Raw genomic sequence first — 25,019 nt, forward strand, 5'->3', positions numbered from 1 at the left:
AAAATCCTAAAAATTGAGATTGAGAGAGTTGTTTGGTATAGTGTCATTTTTTGTGTTTGAAATTGGAGTATTTATAGATGAAAATATGAATTTTAGGGTAAAAATAATAAAAAAATAAATTAAAAATGTGGAAAAAGCGGATATATTTTATTAGGAAGTGGGAAAATATTTTTTTATTAAACCTGAATTTTTTAGATTTTTCAATTTTTTCAAAAAATAAAAATAAAAAATGATAAACCAACGGCCCACCAAAGCATGCTGTTATTGCTACGTCGGCTGCTCGTGCTCTTGCCGTTTGCATGGACGTGCTCTATGCATCGAGCAGGGCCGTGCCGTCGGCAAGAGCACAACGGCGGACACCTGTATGCCGCGCCGACGGCACGGACGCCGTCCTTACTGACGAGCACCGATGGGGATGCTATAGCTCATTCAACCCACATTTCATTTAAAACTAATATATACAAGTGAGATCCATATTATACTAACTTTTTTCTGCCCAATTTTTTTTAACATTTCTTAAAATCTGTACCGGCAAAGAATGAGACTCATAACGACGGACTTTGAGAGTAGTAGGTACGTCCTATGATTTATTTACCCTTGATATAATATTTTCTCCACTAAGCAATGTCTACTAAATATCTTATTAAAAAAACAACAGGGCTTGTTATAGAAGAAATAGCCTCAACCCTCAAAAGTCAATCGATGTCCGTATATACAACGCACAACCTAGATTGGTTACGTAAGAATATATGAGCACGACCCAACATCAAATCCAAGGATTCACTAAGGAATAAGTTTCCTTTTAATAATGTTGGGAATAAACAAATCGAAAATATGGTGTGATCAAGTCAATTTAATACACATACACTCATAGAGAAATAGTCTTATTCAAAGCAAAACCTAGAACAATATAGTCAATTTGATTGTGGCACATATTTTCGTTTTTGCAATTATTAAATCGAGCGTCACAACAAAATTTAGGCATACCCAATTAAATTGACAAAAAGTCATTCAATCAATCAATAAATTAGAGGTTACTTTATAAATAGAAAATCATTATTTATCATCTTTATTTATACTATTATTTTAGAAAAAGGTCATATGCCCATAGTTATTAAACTTAATTGCTCAATGCAAAAAAAACTTATCCCACGTTTTAAAAACTCTCGTCAGACGGAGATTATAGATCGATAAGAGTACAATATTATTTAATGTAGGTCATGTATTATTATTATTATTATTATTATTATTATTATTATTATTTAATTGGAGCTTGATTAGATCTTAGATCCAAAGATTCAAATCGATTACAATATTTGTGCAAACTAGTATCAATACAAAATTAGTAGTAATTATTTTATGCGAAAATGCATGCCACAATTATGTTGACTCAAACAACGTGTGATATGGTCATATAATGACTTCATTGAATGTGTAGGAAATTCGTAGTTTAATGTTTCACTATCAAACAAATGAGAATAATTCTTACTGAGATAGTATTTTATTTTGGAATTAGTAAAATGAACGTTTCCAACTTGATAAAATTATTACCCTTTTTTTAGTTCACTAATTCTATTGCTTTGATAAATGATCGTTTAACTAACTCCCTCTTTTAAAAATAGAAACTCTTTTACATTTTAGATATTTTTCTTAAAAATTGAAATATGAAACTTCATTCTCTTAACATATTTTTCTTTAATATACTTTTTTCTTTCCATACTCCTATTTTATTAATTTTATATTAAAATTCGTGTAATTTAAAGTCTCTATTTATAGAAAGTGGATGAAGTACTGCACACACTCTATGCATCAATAGAAAGTGAAAGTCAACAAGATCGAGCCCAATGAATATTACATGAGAGTACCAAACGTGCACCCCTTATAGGAGGTTGCCTCAGGGAATTTTCTCTCATTTTTTTTCGTTTATAGAGTGACGCTTACCAACATGATCACGACGACTAAACATAATAGAGTGTCTAATCAGAATATTACTTGCGGGCTATGGATTAGGAAGGTTGAGCCCAGGGCCGGACCTGAGGGGGGCAAGTGGAGCGGCCGCCCTGGGCCCCCAAATTTGCAGGGCCCCTCCCTAGCCTCAGCCTCAGGTATATATATATATATATATATATATATATATATATATATATATATATATATATATATTATATATATATGTAAATTTTTGAGCCATGGCCCACGTATTTTAATTGAGGTGGCCCTTATTCAATTAAATTGTGGCCCGTTTCAAATTTTAAAAGAGGAAGGCCCAAATTCAATGTACTCCCTCCCCACTGTCGGCTTCTCCTCTCTCAAATCATTCCTCACTTTCCATCAAATTCACACAAGAACCCCAATTTGAAAAATAGAATCCCTATATCCCCAAATCCTAGGATACGGTGCATCCACCTCCCTCAACTATCCCTCTCGCTCGATCTCCAGCCACGCCGTCTTCACCGCCTCCATCTCCGACGAGGGACGATCAAGCAGCAAGGAACACAAGAAGTCACCAAGCAGCAAGGAACACAAGAAGTCAAGAAGGTATGTAGACAGTAGACATGTAGTACTAGTACGTTCATGTCTTTTGGCTTCAACACAGATTGATTGATTAATTGATCTTGATCAGTTCTTTTTTTCTTCTAAATTTTAGCAAGATCATGTCAACAAGGAAGTATGCATCAGGTAGTGAAAAAAGGAAAAAGAGGAAGCAAGTAGATGAATTGATAGAATCGCAAAGAGGAGCTATGGACAGATTTTTTTCAAACAGAACAAGTACAGGCACGTCCAGAAACCCAGATGAGTTGGCGCTTATTGTTGTGGAGGAGCAAGCTAATCCTAATTTAGAAGATGAGGTCCCGATGCAGGATAATGATGACAACTATGTAAGTGATCATGACCAGCCTGCTACAGAACCTGCTAGTAGTCATGAACAATTTGTTTATACCACGGATATTTATGATCCAAGAAATTGGAATAGTCTTGATAACAAAGCTAGAGACATATTAGTGGAGAAGGGTCCTATTAGAGAAGAAAATATTGTGTTCCCCAAGGATGGCAACGCAAGACATTTTTCATATGCCCACTACTTTAGGAAAATGAAAAATGGAGAGGTGCGTGACAGAAAATGGTTAGTTTATTCCAAGCATGTTGATAAAATGTTCTGTTTTTGCTGTATGATTTTCAACTCAAGAAGTTGCAAAAGTTATTTGGCACATGATGGGTTTGGAGATTGGAAGCATATCATTGACAGACTGAAAGATCATGAAACTAGTGTGGAGCATATCACCAATATGAATACTTGGAATGAACTGAGAGCTAGAATGGGCAAAGATGAAACAATTGACAAAGAGATACAAAAAGAAATCAAGAGGGAGCAAGAACGCATAAGGCAAGTTTTATTAAGACTAGTTGCCATTGTGAAGTTTCTTGGTAAACGCAGCTTGGCTTTTAGAGGATCTAATGAGCAGCTTTATAATGATCAAAATGGTAATTTCTACGCTTGTGTTGAGATGATTGCAGAATTTGATCCTGGCATGCAGGACCACCTTAGACGTATTCAAAACAAAGAGACTCGTTATCATTATTTGAGTCATAATATTCAAGATGAGCTGATTTATCTTATGACTTCTAGCATTACGGACTCTATCATAAAGGTTGTTAAAGATGCCAAATATTTCTCTATTATCCTTGATTGTACCCCAGATGTGAGTCATCAAGAGCAAATGACTTTATTGGTTCGATGTGTTGAGATGTGTGATGACAAAATAAAAATTCAAGAGTACTTTTTGGGTTTCATGAAGGTGGATGACACATCTGGTTTAGGGCTGTTTAAAGTATTGGTTGATTCCATCAAGCTCTTTGGTTTTGATATTGATGATATTAGGGGTCAAGGATATGACAATGGCTCTAATATGAAAGGAAAACATCAGGGAGTACAAAGGAGATTGCTTGATATTAATCCAAGAGCTTTATACATGCCATGTGCTTGTCATAGTCTTAACCTTACACTTTGTGATATGGCTAAATCTTGTGCTAAAGCAGCTAGCTTTTTTGGAATTGTGCAACGGATATATATATTATTTTCTGGTTCTACTAAAAGATGGAATGTTTTGCTTGATCATATTCTAGGTTTAACAGTGAAATCATTATCCAATACTCGTTGGGAGAGCAGGATAAAAAGTGTTCAAGCAATTAGATATCAAGCACCTCAGCTCAGGTCAGCTTTGTCTCAGTTACAACAAGCTAGTGATATAGAACTAAGTGATAAGACTGATGCAAACAACTTATTGAAGGCTCTTGGTAGCTTTGAGTTTATACTTGGCATGGTTATATGGTATGACATTTTATTTGCTGTAAATACTGTAAGCAAGAGGTTGCAATCACCATCTATGTGCATTGATACTACCTTGCAGCAAATTGAAGACACGAGGAATTATTTCAACAATTACAAGAATGAAGGATTTGCTTCTAGTATGACCATTGCCAAAAGTATTGCATCTGAAATGGGTGTAGAGCCATCATTTTCAGTGAAGCGCAAGGCTCAAAGGAAGAAACATTTTGATGAAATTGACACCAATGAAGAAATTCTACAAGCTGAGAAGGCTTTTGAGGTCAATTACTTCTTGGTCGTGGTTGATATGGCAAACACCTCATTGAAAAGTAGATTTGAAGAACTACAAACATTCAAAAGTATATTTGGGTTTTTACTTAGCTCAACAACTTTGAAGTCACTAAATGATACTGAATTAGAAGATTGTTGCACCAAATTTGCGAAAACATTCTCTTCGCATGACACATCTGATGTGGAGGTAAATGATCTAATATCTGAGTTGAAGGTTTTGAAGCTAAGTTTGCCGGAAAGGCCAATGTCTTCTATGGACATTTTTGAGTATGTTAGAAAAATGGATTCTTATCCAAATATCTCAATTGCTTATCGCATATTATTTACTGTGCCTGTGACTGTGGCATCGGCAGAAAGAAGCTTTTCAAAGTTGAAACTGTTGAAGAATTATTTAAGATCTACGATGTCTCAACAACAGCTGAACGGGCTTGCCACTTTATGTATTGAGAAGAAATTATTAGACGAGGTTGACAGCAACACCATCATCAATGACTTCGCATCAAGAAATGTTAGAAGAAATTTTTGAAGGTAATATGTAATAATTATTTGAAGTGAATTTCTTTTGATATGCTATTAGTTATTTGTTGGATGAAACTTATTATAAAATGGAAGGAAAAAATATATAAATAGGGCCTCAACTTTTAGTCTCGCCCCGGGTCTTTGGAACCTCAGGACCGGCGCTGGTTGAGCCACATATATGGCACAACAGTTCCCACCTTATTTGCCATCACCCACTACTACTAGGACGCATATAGCCAGGATCCTCGTGGACTATACGTGAGACATGGAGATATGGCTCCAGTTGGAATGCCTCCGACGACAATATGCCACTTCACTCAACCTAATTTGCCGCAACACCAATATTCGTGTAACTCGGTTTTAATGTAGGATTAAATTTTATGCCATGCTCAAAATTTATTTCCTTCATCCTGATAGCTGTAATATGTGGAATAGTTTTATGGAGTAATTAACTTAACGTCAATTATTTAATATTAGTACGGAGTATTTTTTTAAAATTTTAAGTTGTTTTGGGGCAAAAGCATATACTAAGAGCATCCACTATAGGCAAAAGGGGCGGACGGCTCGGAGGGGGCGATTCCGGGGCTATCTATAGTGGGAGGCACGTCCGCCCCGGGGCGGACGAAAAAAGTGGGGCAGAAGCACCATCGGCGGAAACGGGGCGATGGAGGGGCGGTTGGGCGACAGGCGCGCCGGCCTATAGCGGGGCGGTGCCCGACGCGCCTATAGCGGGGCGGACATCCGAATTATTATTTTTTAATTCAAATTAATTTACCTATAAATACACCTCATTCCTCTCATTATTTTCACACCATTCCACCTCTCCCTCACACATATTTTCTCTCACTATAATTTGTGATCTGAAATGGACGATTTATTGAACGACGCGAGGAATTCTCTGGTCCAAGAGGTGCAGTACGAGGCCTAGGAGGAGGAAGCTGCGCGAACGGCGGAGGGCGCGATTCCTCGTCGGCGGACCATCCGACGAGACCATAGCGGAGCACACCAGCGTCTAATGGCGGACTACTTTGTGGATAACCCCCGTTATCCACCTGAGATTTTTCGCCGGCGATTCAGAATGTCGCAACCCCTCTTCAACCATATAGCGACGAAATTGGCGGAGCGTTACCGGTGCTTCACCCTCCGGAGTGATTGTACTGGCCGGATCGGGCTGTCTACGCTTCAGAAGTGCACCGCTGCAATCCGGCAGCTTGCGTACGCCGGACCAGCTGATATGTTCGACGAATACCTACAGATGGGTGAGACGACTAGCCTCATGATGCTTAGACAGTTTTGTAAGGGGATTCGGGAAATATTTGGTGGAGAGTTCCTACGAAAGCCCACCCTTGCAGAGTGTCAGAGTCTGCTGGATATGCATGGTTCGGTTCACGGTTTCCCAGGAATGTTAGGAAGCATTGATTGCATGCATTGAGAGTGGAAGAACTGCCCGGTGGCGTGGAAAGACCAGTTCACAACTGGATTCAAAAGCAAACATCCATCGATGATTCTGGAAGCCGTTGCTGACTACCGCTTGCGCATATGGCATGCGTATTTCGGTGTTGCCGGCTCGAACAATGACATCAATGCTCTTCAGTCATCGTCGCTCTTCAATGACGAGTGCTGGGGCGAGGGTCCAGAAATCAACTTCCTAGCCAACGACACGCAGTACAGTAGGGGATACTATTTGGCCGATGAGATATATCCTCGGACCTCGGTGGCCCGTATTCGTGAAGACAATTCGCCACCCGGTAGGACCGAAGAAACAATACTTTGCGGGAAAACAAGAGGGTGCTAGGAAGGATGTTGAGCGAGCTTTTGGTGTCCTCCAAGCGCGATGGGCCATTATACGGTGCCCGGTATGAGTTTGACACGAAGATGATGTCGCAAATATTATGTTAGCATGTATCATATTGCATAATATGATAATAGAAGATGAAGGATTTGCGGCAAAGCGCTGGGCACCGGAAGAGGGCGCAAGTACAAGTAACGGTTTCGCCTCCGCGCCGATCCAGATGGGCGTACCACGGAGCAATGAATATTTGATCCAACGTTTCAGTGATATGCGCAGGACCACAACACATACCACACTCCAGGCCGATTTGGTTGAAGAAGTTTGGGCACGCAGGGGAGGTGTCGGAGCAGTTTGAACACTATTATGATGTTTAATATATTAATATTCGTTGTATAATTTTACCCCACTTTAATACGACGAAAATGTAGTGTTTAATTTTAATTTCTTCACTTATAACCGTTTTTTTATAATTACATCTAGTCCGATAAATCTAATTTTGAGGCTATTGAAAATGTCCGCCTATAATGACGGAAACAAAAATTTGGGGCAATGAATAAAAAATTGGGGCCGTGAAAAAAAAAGGGCGGGCCTATTGGGGAGGCCGCCTATATTGGATGTCATAATAAAACCTCTGTCATCACTCTCTGCTTCAGCTACAGGCCTGCATAAATGGAGGAGTCTCTGCAAATTCGCCGAATTAACGAAATTCCGTCGCCGGAGGAATTCGCCTCTCAGATTGAACAGAAAAATGTCCCTGCAGTAATTACTTCATTATTCTCGCTCTGAGTTCCTGCGCGCGCGCACGCAACTACAATTGATACCTCGTATTTCTAGGGATCTTTCTTCTTTCCTAGTTTGCGTTTTTGACGATAGTATTTTGAATTGGAAGGTCTTCAGTGGATGTGCCAAGGAGTGGAAAGCATTTTCGAGATGGAATGTGTCGAATGGCGGCCTCGACTACTTGCAGGTAATCGTATGGACGAGTTTGAATCACAACGTGAGTTGAAATGCACGAAGAACGTGACTGTGATAAGAATTACTTGAATTTAAATAATAGAGCGCTGTTCCGATTGTATGATGATATCGAGACTGATAGGACTGGAATCGGATTTTACTCAAAATGTTTGCTAATAATAATGATTATGCGTATCAAAACCTGCGCACCAGTATTTTTAGTAAATTGGAGGAAGGTAATGTTAGTGAAACAATCACTGATTACTTGAATGACACTTTTTCTGTTGTTTGTGAGCTCAGAGTGTGTCCTCTGCGCGGAGTGTTTTCACAAACGTGTTATATGAATTACCGTGATAACATGAGAGTTTTGTAGATTTTAGTTTCAGAACTCTAACTTTACACTGCTGAATGCTTTGTGTTCTTGACATTATTTTCTTCGTATGTTTAATCTGAGACAACTGTTGACACTCAAAATAGGATTTGGTGGGATCGTCCATTGTGGAAGCTATGCTATCCAGATCTGCACCTGTATTTTATGGAGATATTCGAGCCCATGAGAGGGTAAAAACCTGATCTACTAAGAGCGTCCACTATGGGGGTGGACGCGGCTATAGCCGCGTCTGGGGCGGGTGGGCGGCGGTGGGCGGGCGGCTATAGTGGGAAAGGTGGGCGGACAACTTTTTGGGGCGATGGGGGCGGCGGACACGGGATAGCCGCGTTCGGGGCGAGGACGCGGCTATGGAAAAATAGCATTTTGTATTTGGAATTTGGGGGCTATTGGAGGTGTCCACTATAGTGGCGGAAATAGAATTTTGGGGCTATGGACAAAAAACTGGGGCTATGGACAAAAAACTGGGGCGAGGCTATTGGGCGTGTCCACCTTATAGTGGACACCCTAATTAAAGGTCTATGTGAACCTAAGTGATATGGTTGAGTTGATGGAAGAGTTCTGTTCTCAATAGGTTCCTTTGCCGTTTTCTACCTTTGTTGGTTACTGCAAAGATCTTCTACAATGTGAGGATGATGGCGAAGACCCCATTTCTCAATTAAGAAAGCATGAACCAACGGAAGTTGCTACCCAACAAGGTGATTTTGCAACGGGAGAAGAATGTCCAAAGCAAATCTATTTAGCCCAGGTTTGCATAATAGTTCTAAGTTATGCCAATGATTGTTAATTAACTGGGTAGAAACTTGTTTGCCAAGGAACTTGGCTGAAAAAAACTTGACAATATGTAAGATAGATGTCATAGATTAAGAGAATGATATCAAAATGACCTATAAATGTGGCAGCTGACTTATAGTACAATGTATATATTTTAGTCCTAAATGTGTTGGCACTTTGTAGGGAATTGAAGGTATGGAATAAGGACATATTAATTTATATTGGCTGAAAATGTTTGGTGGAAATCATATCATTAACTGGATTTTGAAAAAGCTTGTGTGAAGAAACCTCAGGTCTTGGCGACTTTTCTCTAGCCTTCTATCAGCAATGTAGGGACATACTTAGACAAGCTTGGCCATTTTGATATCCCTGCTAATGATGTGATTCAGGTTCTTCCTCTGTGGTTAGTTTTGATTCTCAAACATGAGTTACATGACATGGAACATTTAATGACTAGTGGACTATCAAAGGAACATCTTAATTTATTAAATTTTGTTGAGTAGAAAACATAATCGTGAAATGATAACCTATATGATTATGTTTTATGATTACTAATATATGGTTTTAGTGAACTGATAGGTGTTTCTGATGGATCTCTGTATATCTTGTCTGTAAAATTCAAATTTCCAACACACGCAATACTTGCCTTTCATGCACAAACTGCAGTTAGATACGGTAAAGTAACTACTAGTACATATTGATGCCTTTGTAACAAGAACATTTTTCCCTATAATTTTGGAGTTTGTGCATTCTTAGTGCTCCATATTGGATAAGCGTCCCTTTGTTTTGTTATATTTTCAACACCTAAAGATTTAAATTTTGGGAGTCATAATAGCATTCTTCTCATGATTCAGGTTTCCATTGTAAATACTGAAAATGAAGAAAAGAGTCAGCTGGAATGCCTTAAAGATGATATTGAAATGGTATGCATGTCGCGTTTCCGAATTTCTGTGTTCAGTATGAATTCATGTATAACTTTTCAAGGATTGGATGTTAAACGTAAATGCCCTATCTCAACAGCCTGCGTTTCTGGAAAACAAAATTCTGGCTTCTATCAATTTGTGGATGAACAATGCCAAGAGTAGATCTAGTACTCACTATGATCCGCACCATAATCTTCTATGCATAATTTCAGGATGTAAACAAGGTATGGAAGTCTAGAAGCAAATTTATCAGTGTCATTAATCATGCATGCTACTTTATGAAAAATGACTGCCGGTGGTATTGACCTTTTAAGGATAAAAGCTATCATTCATCATGGAGTGAACATTCTAGCAATATTGAGCTTCTATTGATTGTACTGCTGACTACTGTCACTGAGGCTGTTAGTACTTTTCTTCCCATCTTTTATTTTTGTCCTTTTATGGGATCGATGGGCTGTATATTAATGATTTTTTTTGGGTGACCATCTTTGTGTTCTTCATTTATGTTTGATGTATTTCCATTGTTTTTCTGCCATCTAGGGTTGTAAAATATTAGATAGCCAATTGCAAATATGAGATGATATCTTTTAGAGGTCCATGATATCAAATTGTTTCTAATGGTCCTTGTTTCTACTGGTAAAGAAAAGATTAACGTTGAACTAAGGAATTGCATAATGCAAAGCAACTAGTGAGTTTGCTTAGGGTACACTTTAGTCCTTAACTGTCTTGTGCCTCTTGTGTGTTAATATGTCATTTTGGGTTTTATGTTGTTTGGGGAATGTGGGCATTGGGAGGGTACTAGAAAAAATTGGCCACAGTTGTTTGATGGAGACTTAATATCCAGCGTCAGTGCTTTGTAATGTATCATATCATTTATCTACACTTGTACATGCTTTTGTACCCTGCATTTGAGTATAAAAATGAACTACTGTATATTTTCTGCCACTTATACATTGAAATTTGTCGTAATTGTTTGTTCGGTATTCATCAGCATGTTTTTTCTTGAGTGATTACGTATTTTGAACTCTCTTTTGTGATGAAGGTGACCTGTTCACAATATGTTTGTCAGTTGTTTTATGGCCCCCTTCCGCATGCCCCTTCTTATATCCATTGCCTGTGTATGGAGAATCCTCAAACCACAGGTATTGATTTTCATTTAAGAGACTACATTTTCTGTCAAATTATTGATAATCTATCACCTTATAATGTTTCCCTGTAAATTAATTTCAGCTGAATTTTGATGGTCAATAACAATTTTAAATTTTCCAGCGCCATTCCATTGGAAAACATCAATTTTAGTCTCTATCCAAGGGCAAAGTCAATTGCTGAGTACTCTCGGAAGGTTACCCTTCATGCAGGGGATGCATTGTTCATTCCTGAAGGATGGTATATTTTACTCTGTTGCTAAGTTTTCTCTGAAATTTGGATTTAGAGACCGCCGTCTTATAATTTTTGTCTCCGGAAAAAAAGTGTTTCTTCTTGAAACTTGAGCTTGCTGACGTGGAGTGAGTCCATCTTGGGTGCATACCAAGGTCTTAATAAGACTTAATTGTAGGCTGAGGAAGTACTTAGTATGTACGTTAACATATTCCCAATTGGGTTGAATTAATGAATTTTAAAGAGGTTAACATAGCGTATCAAAAATTGAAAATAGCATGTTAAATGGAGCATTTTTGGTTGATTTCTGTGGGGAAATATCGATTTGTAAGAAAATTAGTTGTACAATAAATTATTGAACTGGATTTTCTTACGTTCACATGTCGTACGTGCCTCAGTTACATATAACCAGGCAAGTAGTGCTAGGAATCATGTGTCGACATATGAATGAATAATTACTTTACTAGCAATTCAAAGGTGCTTTCTAATTCGTATTCTAGGTTCCACCAAGTGGACAGTGAAGATTTAACTATAGCTGTCAATTTCTGGTGGCAGTCTGACATGATGTCTGGCATGCCAGAACACATGGATGCTTACTATCTACGTAGAATATTAAAAAGGTATGATGTCTTGTCCACATCTGTTTTGGGTGTGCTTCCATTTATCAGAAACAAGCTTACTTTTCTCTCCTTTGCATGTTTGGCTGCTATTGAATCTTAATTCCAAGATTAACTGACAAAGAAATGGTAAGCAACGCGTCATCCTGATCTGTTGCTCGTGAAGTAATATTGATAATCGTATATATTTTCTACTATACCGCGTAAGAGATTGTTTTGTTAGAATGCAATCTCTCTGTGTGCTGGCCGTTTTTAGGTTCATAAATCTGTGAAAATATCCGGCTCTCTTTATTGGGTCAGTATATATTCATATAGAAAATCATTTCAAACATCACCAAACTTCTAATGAGTATCTATTAAACATCAAATGCATAATTTCTGAGGCACATTACGTGATGGGAATATTTGTTATAATAACACTGTCTTTGTAAGTGAAATGCTACTAAAACAGAAGACCTACCAACTCCTGTATATAGATAGCATAGTCTGAATAAATGTCACATGGGGAGAATCTGGTGAACATATCTTAAAGGTCTAGAAATATTGCAAGTTAGGTTGAGATATCATCATATAGCGTTTCTAAAACACTCAATTCAAGACCATATGTACAACATTTGAGAAATGTATGGGCATTGTCAATTTGTCATGGGAATTAACTTGTCCTAGGCAGTGTCTTTTTTTTTCTGCTGGCACACATGGCTGGAGTAGAATAAAATATTTTAGCAACAAAAGGAATTCTTGGAGAATGTTTAGGGAACACTGGAAAGTGCAGTTTTTTTAAGATGAGAATTTATGAAAATTTTGTTAATGGCATCTTTTGAGGTTCAAATCTTATCTTATAGATGAACTTAATTCTTGCAAGGAGAATTGATCCTCTATGTACCTGTTTGGTAGCCCAGATAAGAAGAGTTGGACTTTCTTCCATTTTTTCCCATTTTGGTAGCCAAGAATTGCATACATTCATCCCATATCAAACTCATGGCCTACCACTAAATACCTGTTCGTATAGGAAATTGAATCTGGCCAAAACGGATATTATCTAATTTCCAGAGTTCAATTGTAAATAAGATTTAAAAACTTCCATGGATAACATCGTCCTTCTTGTTTTTGACATAGTTCTGATGCAGTTACAAGCCCCCACACTTTGGACTTCTTAGTTACTTCAAAGACAAAACATAAATTATTAATATTAAAACATTAAGATCCAATAATGTAGCCCACTAGAAAAATCCTCAATTTGTTATCTTGGAACAGAAAAAGGATCAATTCTAATACATTAATCTCCATTGTCTACTTTGAGCTTAAATAAGTCTATACATTATGCTGTGATTCTTCAACTTCTTCAAACATTCTCATATATTCCACCAAAAGGACCAACATAATGTGTGAACAATGACCATCCACGTTATCTGCACTCTTTGCTACTGCCTTGACTTAATCTGGAGAATATACATTTCCTTTATGAACTTGGAATGTCACAGGAAAGGTCTAGCTCCTTTTTCATTCCACCTTACAGGTGACATGTAAAGAATCATGTAGAGAATCTAGAGATATGTTTAGCATAACTGATAGCAATTGTTGGTCTTTCTCCGCTTTGGATCTTGTAAGATGAATTTTACATAGAGATCACATGTTATCACAAGTATATTTATTATCTCATGTAATTAAGTTAAGTCAGATTTTACAAAATCATATCTAGCCATATGATAATCACTACTTGGAATTTAGATGCCGAACTCGAATCTCAATTCACTTACTTGATTACTGCCATTCTATTATGGGGAAAGAAATGCCACATTAAATATCTTCTTTACCAATTTCCCCTAGTTCAGTTGTGCTTCCTGCGCAATTGAAGGATTTGGCATAAATGTACCCTAATTTGTATTTTCAATTTTGATAAGGACAGGATCGAATGCTCTCTATGCCTTCAACTTCGAAGGTGAACCATATGATTAGTGCAAGTGGCCAGTCTAGTAATGAAAATGCAGGTTACAATTATAATTCTGCTTACTCCTTGCAGATTGTGATCTCATTTTTATTCAGTTATTTTAACTTGACAAGCAAATTTAGATACATATGGGTTATTTATTTTGGGAACAAACTGTGAAAATCATGCAGATTTGAATTTGAACCATCAAGAAGTAGGTGGAGAAGAAAAGCTGGAGCCAGGGTTTTCATTGCGGGAACTGGAACCACATGAACTTAGATCTCTTCATGAACTCATTTCCTTAGTCCATGAGCAAATCAACTGCCAGCCAGCAGACAACATCGCGGCAGACCAGTCTGCCTGTAGAGAGGAAGTCGTGAAGAAATTGGATAAAGCAAATTTACATAACTTAGAAGATGATCCAATTGCTAATACCGTTTGGAACCTAGAACCACATGTCTTTCAAATTGTCTTTCTCACCATGGCAGTAAGTTTCTATTCCAATTCAAATCGTACATTTCCTCCTTCTAGAGATATAACAAACTAAAGCAAATGAATACTCATTACCCGATAAGATTTTCTTTACTATATCTGCTTTCCCTCTTCTTTATTTCCAATGAGATTGGAGATGCATTTGAATTTTACCCATGCCTCAACATCAAATGCTTAACAGTGGAATCTTAAGTTGAAATAAATAAATAATGTGGGTTTTGCATTGAAACCAACCAATTGTGTCCACAGATAATTTTTTAAAGTTGTTTAAATCATTGTCATCATAAGGCAAATGACATCGATAGCTTGAGATATGTTCTTTATGACGATGATATCCAGGTAATGATACTGTATGACTCATGTGTCTGGTGGTGATGTGTGGATTGTGGCTTTCAGAAACAGCAGTCAATATCAAATTTTCAGTAGCTGGAACCTTTTCTTTGGCAATATATGCTATTGAGTAAAAATATACCTCCAGGCAATTAAGTGCTTCATTTCAGGATTGTTAGGCAAAACTGGATGTGTTGGCTCTTTTGTTTTCTTCTGTTCTGTATTTATTATTCTCACTTTTTGGCCCAGAACCATTTTGTTTGCTTGTCAAGAGTTGCTGTTTTATTGAGCATTTATATGTAAGCTGTTGTATGGGTTGCTCTATGTCGTTTTTTACGCAGAATTTGTCACCAATCACCATATTATATTAATTCTTTTTGCTGATTGATGCTGTATTTGTCAATTTTAGTTTTGTCCCAGAACCATTTTGTTTGTTTGTTTATTCACTCTTGCTGTATTTACTGGACATTTAGTTTTGTTGATATAATGTTTGCGTTGCTCACGCTCTTTCCACTTCAGAAATGTTCTGCTTCCTAACCCGCTATGGTCATTCTTTTGCCGATCAATACCTTATTCTCTACATTTTTTCCCTTTCATCTTTCTGGTTCTAAGCTACCAACTTTGCATTTTCAGCACAATTTTCCAAGGACATTGGAGGCTTTTGTATTGCATGCGCTCTCCCCTGTAGGAGTTGAAGTCCTTACCAGGAAATTCGAGCAGATGGATCAAAGGATTGCTCCGGATGAGCGGTGCGTATTGATCTCTTTTCTTAATTCGTATGGTGGCTTCATGTGCTTCATGAAATCTAGGATATCTAATTGAGTCTTAATTATTTACATTTTTATAATTTTAGGAGTCAGTTTTACCAAAAGTTCTATAGCGTGTTTGATAACCAGTTCTCTGCCATGGATGCTCTTTTGAATGGGAAAGAGTCTTTTGCATGCCAGGTACCTTATTAATCTTTAAGTTTGTGTAATAGTTACTCTGTTGCCATCTTTGAAGGGGTTGAACCATCGAAGAAGTTTAAGAAGTTCGTTTTTCATTATATATATGTATATCCCATCATTCTTCGTCCTTCTAAAGCTTTCCTAAGTCATGTAAAGATTGGACTAGCAGTTTGCCTGATACACTCAGAAATCATTGTATTTTGGTCAACCTCTTCCGAAAAAAGAATTCAGATAACAATTATTTTTTGCCTCGAAGGAAGCTATTCTACTTCTGTCACTACATGACGTCTTGCTTCATGCATCATAACAATTTTATGTTGCTCTCGCGTATTAAGGCAAGATCACTTATTGGATGAATTGACTTCTCTGTTAGATCATGTTTTATTTTATATTTTTATCTCAAAATGCTGATCACTGATTTAATGAAGAAAATGTAGATTGGATGCTTGCAAATTTGTTATGCCAAATGCAATGAAGGAGTTTCTGGCAGTGGTCCCTATAATGTTTATGATGATAGAATCTTAAAATACCACCATTGAGGATAAGCTTTCCATATTTTAATTTGTCTTATGTATATGATATATCATGGTCCATGTGACCTAAGGCCCTAAAATTTTAATCCTTGCTTTGATTATAATTTTGGGCACACATATTTCACTCAGATCAAATGTCTCATTCAGGCACCTTATCTTGCATACCTTTTCCCCCCTACCGCCTTTCACTTTTTTGCTTACATTGATGCATAAGCACGCCGATATAGCAAAAATGCTTGCATGTTCACATATTTAGCTGCAAATGTCAATTATTTATTGTTTAAAGGACATTTAGTCCGAGTAAGGTATTTCTATGAGTGGCATCAGACACTGTCCTTATTGGGTTCTTTCTTCTAACAGGCATTCAATAATGTGCTGGTCCAATATCTGGGAGTTAATCTTGATGGGCCAAAACCATCGCTGCAGTAGGAATGACTGACCGATAATGTTCAGACACTGTTGATTATTTATAGTCTTGACTTGCGAAACATGCCAAATTGGAAAGACGAAAGAGTGCCATCTTGGTTTCAGATTATACATGTGAGTCAATTTACACCATGTTTTACCTATTACTAGTATATTCAGCTCAGCCTATGTAATGATAGCTAATATAATATTTGGTGCAATGAGTTAGTTGTAGAACAAATTAGCATGTCTTGTCTAAGAAAATTCACATGTATGTACTGTGGTTCTAACTTATATTTTTCTGCACTCACCAAGTGACACCTCAAGTTCTTTGACCAAGTAATGAGATTATTCTGTGAAGACAAAAAAAAGTTAAGTGGACTCCATAATTAAAAGCTATCAATGACGATCAATGACATACTATAAAGACTAAAGCATGAAGTGGAAGTAAAAAGCTAAAGAGGGTTTAAAGATTAACTAATAATTAGGTCAATAATGTCTTCACTGTAGTAAAAATAGACAACTGCACTTATTTTTGAAAGTTGTGATGATTGCATTTGTGTTTGCATTTGAATGTAATTACTGGCCTCGCTTAACTATGCCTATTACCTCTTGACCAACCTCTTAAGGCCTATTCACATCTTATTGACATGTCCATCTAGTATTCATGTGCTAAGTATTTTATACAATAGGTGCTAGATATTTTTAGTTCTCTTGGGAATTTGCTAGCTAGGTGATCAGCTTATTAGCTCAAGAATCGTTCGCTTTACACTTTATCGACTTATGTGAATCCTGAAAGCTATGAGAATATGAATATCTTGAAACCGTTATGTGTGGAGCCAAAAACTGATAGTAACATAATTTTGAAGTTGGGCTGAGATATCTTTGCCTTACTCTTTATTCATTGCCGCGGTGACACTCAAATGTTGTGTGGAGGATTCTGCATGGGGATTTGCAGTAGATGGGAAAAGATAATAAAACAAAATGAAAGAAGGTTTAGTAATTATTTGCTTTGGAAGAAAGAAGAAAAGGAATAAAAGGTAGGCCTGTGGAGATGAGATTCCCTTATGAAACATGACATATGCAACTTCTAGAGAGAGAATGGAATAGAAGCTTTAGTTTTTGTCCTGTTCTGCTGCATAACATAACATAGCAAGATAGAAAGAGAATGTATCCTTTCTCTACTGAGGCAACCGATATGTATTGGTACCTTAACCTGCAACTTATTTCACCCTACTTTCTAAAAGCTTTGGATATACCAAAGTAGCTTAGTATATCTTTGATACACACACATATAAATATATATTCTTTGGGTCCATTCCATATGCTTACTGCTTATCTTTTCTTAATTACTTTGTATATTCCTCTTAAAGCTAAAGGAATTATTGTTACTGTGAACTTTTACTTAAATTCATCATCTTTTTCTCAACACTTGGGTTTTGAATATACCTCTATAAAGCTCATGTCCTTATCCTTGCCCAAAACATGACACCTTGTGCTTTCTTTGTGAGAAAAGTTTATTCTTCTGGTATGCCCTCAAATTACACTAATAAAAGATGCATGTTTATTCTATTTTATCATTTACTTTATTTATGATTCCTTTAGCTTCTCAAAATAGTGATAAAAGATAAGAGTGAACTTCGAAATTAGTCCGTGGAAAAATGAAAATATCGCCACAAGTATTGGAAAATGAAAAATACTAAAAATAAGTCCTTATTTTCCAATTTTGCACCTGAGCCCTAGAAAGGGTAAAAGCGACTATTTCTTTCACTCCCATGTGCACATGCACTCTGTGGCACATGACCTTTCAAATTGCTTTCATATCTGTGTACCAACTTCTTCATCGAACTTGAAGATGAAGAAGTTGGTACAAAAATACGGAAGCAATTTGAAATGTCCCATGTCAGAGTGCGTGTGAGGTGTGCACATAAGAGAGAGAAATACTCAGTAAAATAAGTGAAATGATGTGAAAAAACTGTCTTGTTAGTTTGACATTAAAACTGTCTATTGAATTGCATTGTATTTTTATGCTAATCTCTTTTGTTTTATATCATTTTCAACAGTAGAGGGAAAAGAAGATGCATAAGCACAGAAACAGAGGGAAAAGAGATAATCCAAAGTTTTAAAATTGATGAATGAATGATGTATCTTTTTGGTAAGCGTTGACATTAATGAATGAATGATGTTATCTTTTTTAATTGCCGGACCACCACTAGAGCCCAGCACAGAAACACATACACCACCACCAGCATCAACATAGTTGCTTTTTTGCCTTCACGCTTACACCAGGTTTTACTACTGCCTCTTCTTTAAAAATACTTTTCCTGCTTTTTTTTCTCTCATGGTCTCTAACACTTTTCTACATCTTTAAAATCATATTTAAATGTTAATTTCTTTTTTTAAACCAATTTTGTTCTATGGTGTATTTTTGTTCATGGATGTTAATGTCGAGTGATTTCAAAATAATGTTACCTCTGTCCACAACTGATAGCTCTGTTTTTTATTCATTTAGTCCATCTCTTTCTTAAATTTATGTTCTCTTTTAATAATACTCCAATCATTTTTTTCTCTATCACAAGAGGAAGCTACTCCAAGTATAGTAGTACTTCCTCTGTTCCAAGTTAGTTGAGATATTTATTCTGGACATGGAAATTAAGAAATTAAGGTTTTAAAGGTTAAAGGTTAAAGAAATTAAGGTATGAGAGAATAACGTAAGAGAGAGGGAGAGAAAGTAAAATATGAGAGAAGATAAGACTTTTTTATTAAAAAAAGAAATGAGTTACTAAACTTGGGACAATCCCAAAATGAATATAACTCAACTACATCGGATAAAGGGAGCAGACGAGCAGTACCTTGAAATTGAAGCCTACTACTTAATACTCACACAAAATGAAGCTACTCAAGTAAATTTATTATTCAAAATACCGATATAGAGTGCCGCATTTCGTTTAAAATAACTCAAATTTAATACTCTATTATGCTCTCTTCGTTTCCTAAAAATATATGCACTTTTCATTTTCATCCGTCCTATAAAAATATAGGCATTTCTATTTATGAAAACTTATCCCAATTAATTACCTCTAAGTTATTTACAATATATACTACCACCAAAATACTAGTAATAAGGTGAGTTCCACTATCCACTAACACTATCTTAACCATCATTCTCCTCATCTCTCTTAATTCCCGTGCAATATCATATACCCATATTATTATTGGACATAGAGGGTAGTAATTATTTTATGGCAAGAAGCCCAAAGTTCGAATCATGATTTAATCAACCCCGCTAGTTCGGTTTATCAACAACTGTTAAATTCAAATTAAACGTCACCAAAAGTGGGATACAAAATCTCAAGTGCAGACTGTGCAGTTACGTGCAACATACCCATCACAAAATTTCAATTTTACTACGTGTCCTTAATTAATTAGTGACTTCAAAAGTCCCACTAACATCTATAGGAGTACTATAACATTTCTTAACATAAACCAAAATTAAGTGTTAATACCTCTAATTAATTTACCATTTTAGACGGTAGATGTAAACCACAAAAATAAAAAAATAGTAGTGCTACTCTAGTGCATGTTTTCACATCAAACAACTTCAACTTTCAAAAATAGGAGTAAGAAAGTAATCAACTTATGAAACCCGCATTTGATTGATTAGTCTCAGTAATAGATAATCCAAAAACGTCCAAGCAAAAAACAAAAACCAAATAAAACATTGTTCAAAAACCATTAGGCCCTTTTGCCTCCCTCTTTATTGGGTTGTACTAAATAAAGCACTTTCCCCTCTCTCTCTCTAGCAGTTTCCCCACCCGCTGAACCCATATCCATGCTGCTTCATCACATTCACATAGCTGTGATCCCTCTCAAACGCCGACAGCTTCACCAGCGGCAGCAGCTCCTCCCTACCTCCGCCCCCTCCGCCGCCGCTGCTGCTTCCGCCGCCGGTGAGGCCGAGGAAGTCCCTGGTCAATACGTCGCCGCCGCCGCCCCCCCTCTGCCACGCCATGTCCAGTCCTGCCATGCTGGAGGACCCCACGTGGGCTGGCCCCACCGCGGCCGCCCTCTGGAGGAGCGCGGTGGCAGACATCGCGGCACTCCCCATGCCTTGGTAGAGTGGGGCTAGGGTTTGCTCAGCATGGGAGAGGTCCATGGGGATTTGGGGGGGCTGAGGCCCCCACGACTGGCCGAATTGGCGGTGGTGGCCGGGGGAGAAGGAGAGGATGTTTGGGGTGGTGAAGAGGTAGGGTTGGGTGGCGGCAGGGGCAGGGACGGGGGCGGGGGCCGGGGCGAAGTTAGGGTTTGGTGCCAAGATTGAGTCTGGGTCCAAGATTGAGTTTGTGACAGCTGAGAGCCTTGCACTTTCTTCAGCCAATGCATCACAAAATGCCCTGTGGGTGATGAAGCTATCCTTCCTACACCAAAGTAAAAAAAAAGAAATATATTAGTACATAAATTTAGTAAAAAGAGAAATAGTATGGCATGATCATTTCCAATTACTTGCACAAACAAGAAAGTAATGAAATAATCAAATTGGGTAGTGATAAATTCTTTCACCCAATTGATTAAACACAAAACAAGGCTAAAATATCAATTGAAAGAGGGTATTAAATCATATACAATTAAATGAAATTAAACATGTGAAATGTGGGGGTGAGTGTAGAAAGGCACAAACCACTTTAATAATGACTATATGGGACCAATTAGTCTTGTGGGTCATTACAAACTTTCAAAACAAAAGCATACAAGAAAATGTAGATGGTTTTTTCTGAGCTTGTGAGCCCCAAAGTGAGTGTGAGAGAGAGATGGATGTGCATGCACTAAAGGTTCTTGAAAATAGAGCTTGTTCATGCACACACACGCACATACACAGTAGCCAGTGCATGTGCAGCTCATAAAATTTCAAAAATAACACAACACAAGGTTTTTTATGATCATAGTCTACAAAATTATTACAGCTTCTGTCAGTAAATAGTGAGAAATTTTGCAGGGATTGTATCAACAAAAGTATTCAATCTTCCATAACTTTCTTTTAGAACAATTGCTGAGACAGCCATCATTGTTTTTTAGACTCCTTTTTATAGTACACTCAATTAGCAAAAGTTGAGAAAGAAGAAACAGACATTTGCATGCAAATGCAGGTTTTCCACTGTCCCACATTTCAAAACTCCCAAAAACAAATTTCTTGCAAATTAGCATCGATTTATTTAGAACACAATCATACACATTGGCCATCATATGCTTATAGTATAACTAAAACAACAAAACCCACTTTAAAAAATCGAATCTTTCAAAGAAATGAAAATGGGATTAATTAATCATCATTTTGGGGAAAAAATTCATCGGAAAAACCATTGAATATGATTAAATTATGATCTGTCCGGCAACTTTAAAGATCAATAAAAAAATCATGAAGTTTAGATCTGTCCGTCTACATCTGATGATAATTTTCACCAAATGACACATTTTTCTGAATAAATAGACGACATCATTTAATTCAGTGACGGTAACGCTACTATTGTTTTAAATTTAACCAAAAGTTTTTTTTGCATGAACAAATCCAAACCACACAAATTTGCACAAATAACAAGAATTTAATCAAACTTCATGATTTTTCTAGCAGATACGAATCCAAATTGCACAGATTTGCATAAATAACAAGAATTTAATCAAACTTCATGATTTTTCTACTAGAGACAAATGAATTTACCTGGAGAAGAGGGTTCCACAGTCACATCGATACTCTCGAGTCCCGCAGGTCTTCGAGTGAGCTTTCCAATCCGACTGCACGGCGTAGATCTTCGAGCATTTCTCGCATTTCCATTTCTTCTCGCCGTGCTTCCGGCAGTAGTGCTTCTTGATCCCCGTGAGGTCCCCCAGCGCACGGGACGGGTGGTGGTGGAGGCACGATGGCTCCGGGCAGACATACGCCCTCTTGCGAGCCTCCTTCGTGCTCCTCTGCTTCAGCTTCCACGGCAGATTGTGGCCCCTCCTGTGCAGCTGAAGATTCTGATCCCTCTGGAAACCCTTGTTGCAGATCTCGCACACGAACCTGTTCGCCGTCATTAGGGTTTTGGGCGACAGCGCGATCACCTCTGCGTCGGGATCTGCACGCACGGGCGTTCAGTTCGTTAGATAAGATCGGAGGCGGACGCAAAAAATAGTATTGGTAGGGCTATGTTTGCTACATTTTATTTAAAACTATATTTTTAAATAATTTAGATTATTAATGGGGGCGTTACATAGTAATTTATGTTAAATTTGGACGAATATAAAAAATTTATAAAAAAACACTAAAAAAATAGTTTTAGGAAATACTATATGCGATAGGCTAAAATAGTAAACATGACAACTGAACGGCCGATTATTTACAAATGAGAAAAACACACAGATACACGTGTGTGTGCGCGCGCGTGTGCGAGTTACTTACCGGGGTTTCCGGGTAGGTTTCTCTTCTTCTTGGGCTTGATTGGAGGGGTGGTGGTGGCGGCGGCGGCGATGGTGGTGGAATTAGGCAGCATTGAATTTAAGGTGCCGATATCGCGATTAACCCTAGAACAGCTGCCGTTTTCGCTTGAACTCGGAATCGCCATCGGAAACATTGCTATTTTTGGTGGGCGGAGGGAGACGAATAATTTAGTTGAATTGTGACAAAAAAAGAAGAAAAATATTGAGATTTAAAGAAATTTTTTTTGTTATTTTGTGAGTGGAGATAAGCTCCTCTAACAAACCCTCATTAAAGCCCTAGTCATGAAAGAGCTAAATCCCACCTGGAAATTTAATGCAGCTGAGGAGTCATATATTATCGATGAATTCACATAAATATTTTGTTAAGTATGGAAAGAAGACAAACAAAATTGAAAACAAAAACTAATAGTAGAATCTAACACTCTGAATCACTGTCTTAAACTATCTAATTTTGGTTCCTTCTTCTCCTAGTACTGTATTTTTCTTCTGCACAATTCAAATATCTCCCTATCTCTCTCTCTCTCTCTTGAAATTGTATCAATTGATATCTCCTCTCTTTGGAAGGTATCGAAGAATATATATATATATATATATATATAAGTGATAAAGTAAGCTTGTATAATAGTAGTAGTATTTTGTAAAGTTGTCAGTAGGTAGAAATAGTATACAAGAATGTGTGTTTTTATTATTACAGTGGCAGATTTGGACAAGAAAAAAACGGCCAACTAAAAAAAAATATAACACAAATCCCAGATATTTAATGGCACAAAAAACCAGAAAAGGCAAGAATTCTGCAAAGTAAAGTATGTGTGTGTGTTTGAGAGAGTGACAGTGGTGAATATGAATATTATTGAATCAACATATATTCTTTTTAATTAATTGTTTTACGTAAAATTAGAGGTCTGACATGGGTACTTTTTTTGTCACTCTTCCTGTTATAAAACACCCAAACTCCTAAAAGTTTTATTGAAATGAAATTCAATGTATTAAAAGGAGGGATTGTTTATAAGAAAGAAAATTGAGAAGCTTAAAAAGATAAGTATTATGGAAAATGGTGGCAAAGCCAAAAGGCTAAAGCTTAAAGGCTAAAGGGAAAGTGTAATAGTTGATATATATGCCCACTTTTTTGTAGCCTATGGCCATGCTTTCATAATTAAATTATCATAAGCTCATGTTTTTTATGATTTACACACACTAAAATTTATGTATCATGTACTACTAGTATATAAGTGTATGTCAATGGGAGACAGAAAGCTCTTGTAATTTATCAAAGGATATAACATTGATGAGTAATTATTAATTCTTACTCTTAAAGTTGTAATTGTGATATGTTTTCCATTATTAGTCTTGTTGGGATAAAAGCTAGAATGATTTTGCCATAATTGCGTGATTATATTAATTAGTACTAGACTTTTCCTTGTGATAATTTCAATTAGTCTTCTATGTAGGAAAGTTGATTCATTATTGTACACAAAGAAATATATGTAAATATTGTATGGAGCCCAATTGACCTTATTCATATATACATCATTAGAAATTTCATAAATTAAAGCATATAAACAACGAAATCTCTCTTAAAAAAAACATATAAACAACGAGAGATAAGATCATCTGTTTCATACTTTTTGGTGCCACCATCATATTTGTAGAAAAAAATGATTTATAAATGTAACCAGATAATAATTGATTGACATATACTCCTATAATCTAATGGAACAAAGAATAAAATAGAATAATATAGGTTATTAAACAACCATCCATAATACTATATAATTAACTAAAATTTGAAAATAACAACATAAAAAGTTAATGTTCATCCTATTATAAATCCTACTAATTGGTAAATAGATAATTCTAGGAATTTAATTCTCAAACTTTTGACTTTATTGAAAGTTAAGACTTAATATAAGTGTTTCAATAATTAATGTCTCAAATTAGAAAAATTTAAAAGT

At 36.8% G+C, this 25,019-nt stretch overlaps 2 protein-coding genes across 7 annotated transcripts; one reads left to right on the plus strand and one right to left on the minus strand.

Moving 5' to 3' along the window:
• Positions 1-2,338: 2,338 nt before the first annotated feature.
• Positions 2,339-18,879, plus strand: LOC121792944 (zinc finger MYM-type protein 1-like). Of its 6 annotated transcripts, none has more exons than XR_006048966.1 (16): positions 7,565-7,688; positions 7,819-7,896; positions 8,361-8,444; positions 8,846-9,019; positions 9,900-9,968; positions 10,066-10,192; positions 11,011-11,110; positions 11,238-11,354; positions 11,846-11,965; positions 12,073-12,091; positions 13,869-13,950; positions 14,081-14,376; positions 15,345-15,460; positions 15,565-15,658; positions 16,552-16,731; positions 18,660-18,879. XR_006048966.1 is itself a non-coding variant. In XM_042191088.1 (15 exons), exons 1-15 carry the CDS (start codon positions 7,599-7,601, stop codon positions 16,618-16,620), a joined length of 1,635 nt encoding a protein of 544 aa, XP_042047022.1. In that variant the 5' UTR covers positions 7,565-7,598; the 3' UTR covers positions 16,621-16,932. The 6 variants fall into 6 exon arrangements, 3 of the variants coding, with proteins under 3 accessions (XP_042047020.1, XP_042047021.1, XP_042047022.1); XR_006048968.1 differs by having other exon boundaries at positions 11,038-11,110; XR_006048967.1 differs by lacking the exon at positions 18,660-18,879 and adding an exon at positions 17,466-18,651.
• Positions 18,880-20,228: 1,349 nt separating this feature from the next.
• LOC121767104 (protein indeterminate-domain 12-like) lies at positions 20,229-23,613 on the minus strand. The gene is made up of 3 exons (XM_042163299.1): positions 23,030-23,613; positions 22,310-22,706; positions 20,229-21,014 (listed from the first exon to the last, which is right to left on the minus strand). Exons 1-3 carry the CDS (start codon positions 23,199-23,201, stop codon positions 20,396-20,398), a joined length of 1,188 nt encoding a protein of 395 aa, XP_042019233.1. The 5' UTR covers positions 23,202-23,613; the 3' UTR covers positions 20,229-20,395.
• Between the last annotated feature and the right edge of the window lie 1,406 nt (positions 23,614-25,019).

The sequence above is a fragment of the Salvia splendens genome, chromosome 2 (genome assembly GCF_004379255.2).
Source record: "Salvia splendens isolate huo1 chromosome 2, SspV2, whole genome shotgun sequence".
Classification (NCBI taxonomy): Eukaryota; Viridiplantae; Streptophyta; class Magnoliopsida; order Lamiales; family Lamiaceae; genus Salvia; species Salvia splendens.

Excerpts from the sequence above, each read along its gene's own strand:
- LOC121767104 (XM_042163299.1), bottom strand. The coding sequence starts at position 23,201 with ATGTTTCCGATGGCGATTCCGAGTTCAAGCGAAAACGGCAGCTGTTCT. Across the intron at positions 22,707-23,029 it reads AAACCTACCCGGAAACCCCG|ATCCCGACGCAGAGGTGATC; the intron begins GTAAGTAACTCG and ends CCGTGCGTGCAG. Across the intron at positions 21,015-22,309 it reads TGTGGAACCCTCTTCTCCAG|GAAGGATAGCTTCATCACCC; the intron begins GTAAATTCATTT and ends ACTTTGGTGTAG.
- LOC121792944 (XM_042191086.1), top strand. The coding sequence starts at position 2,655 with ATGTCAACAAGGAAGTATGCATCAGGTAGTGAAAAAAGGAAAAAGAGG.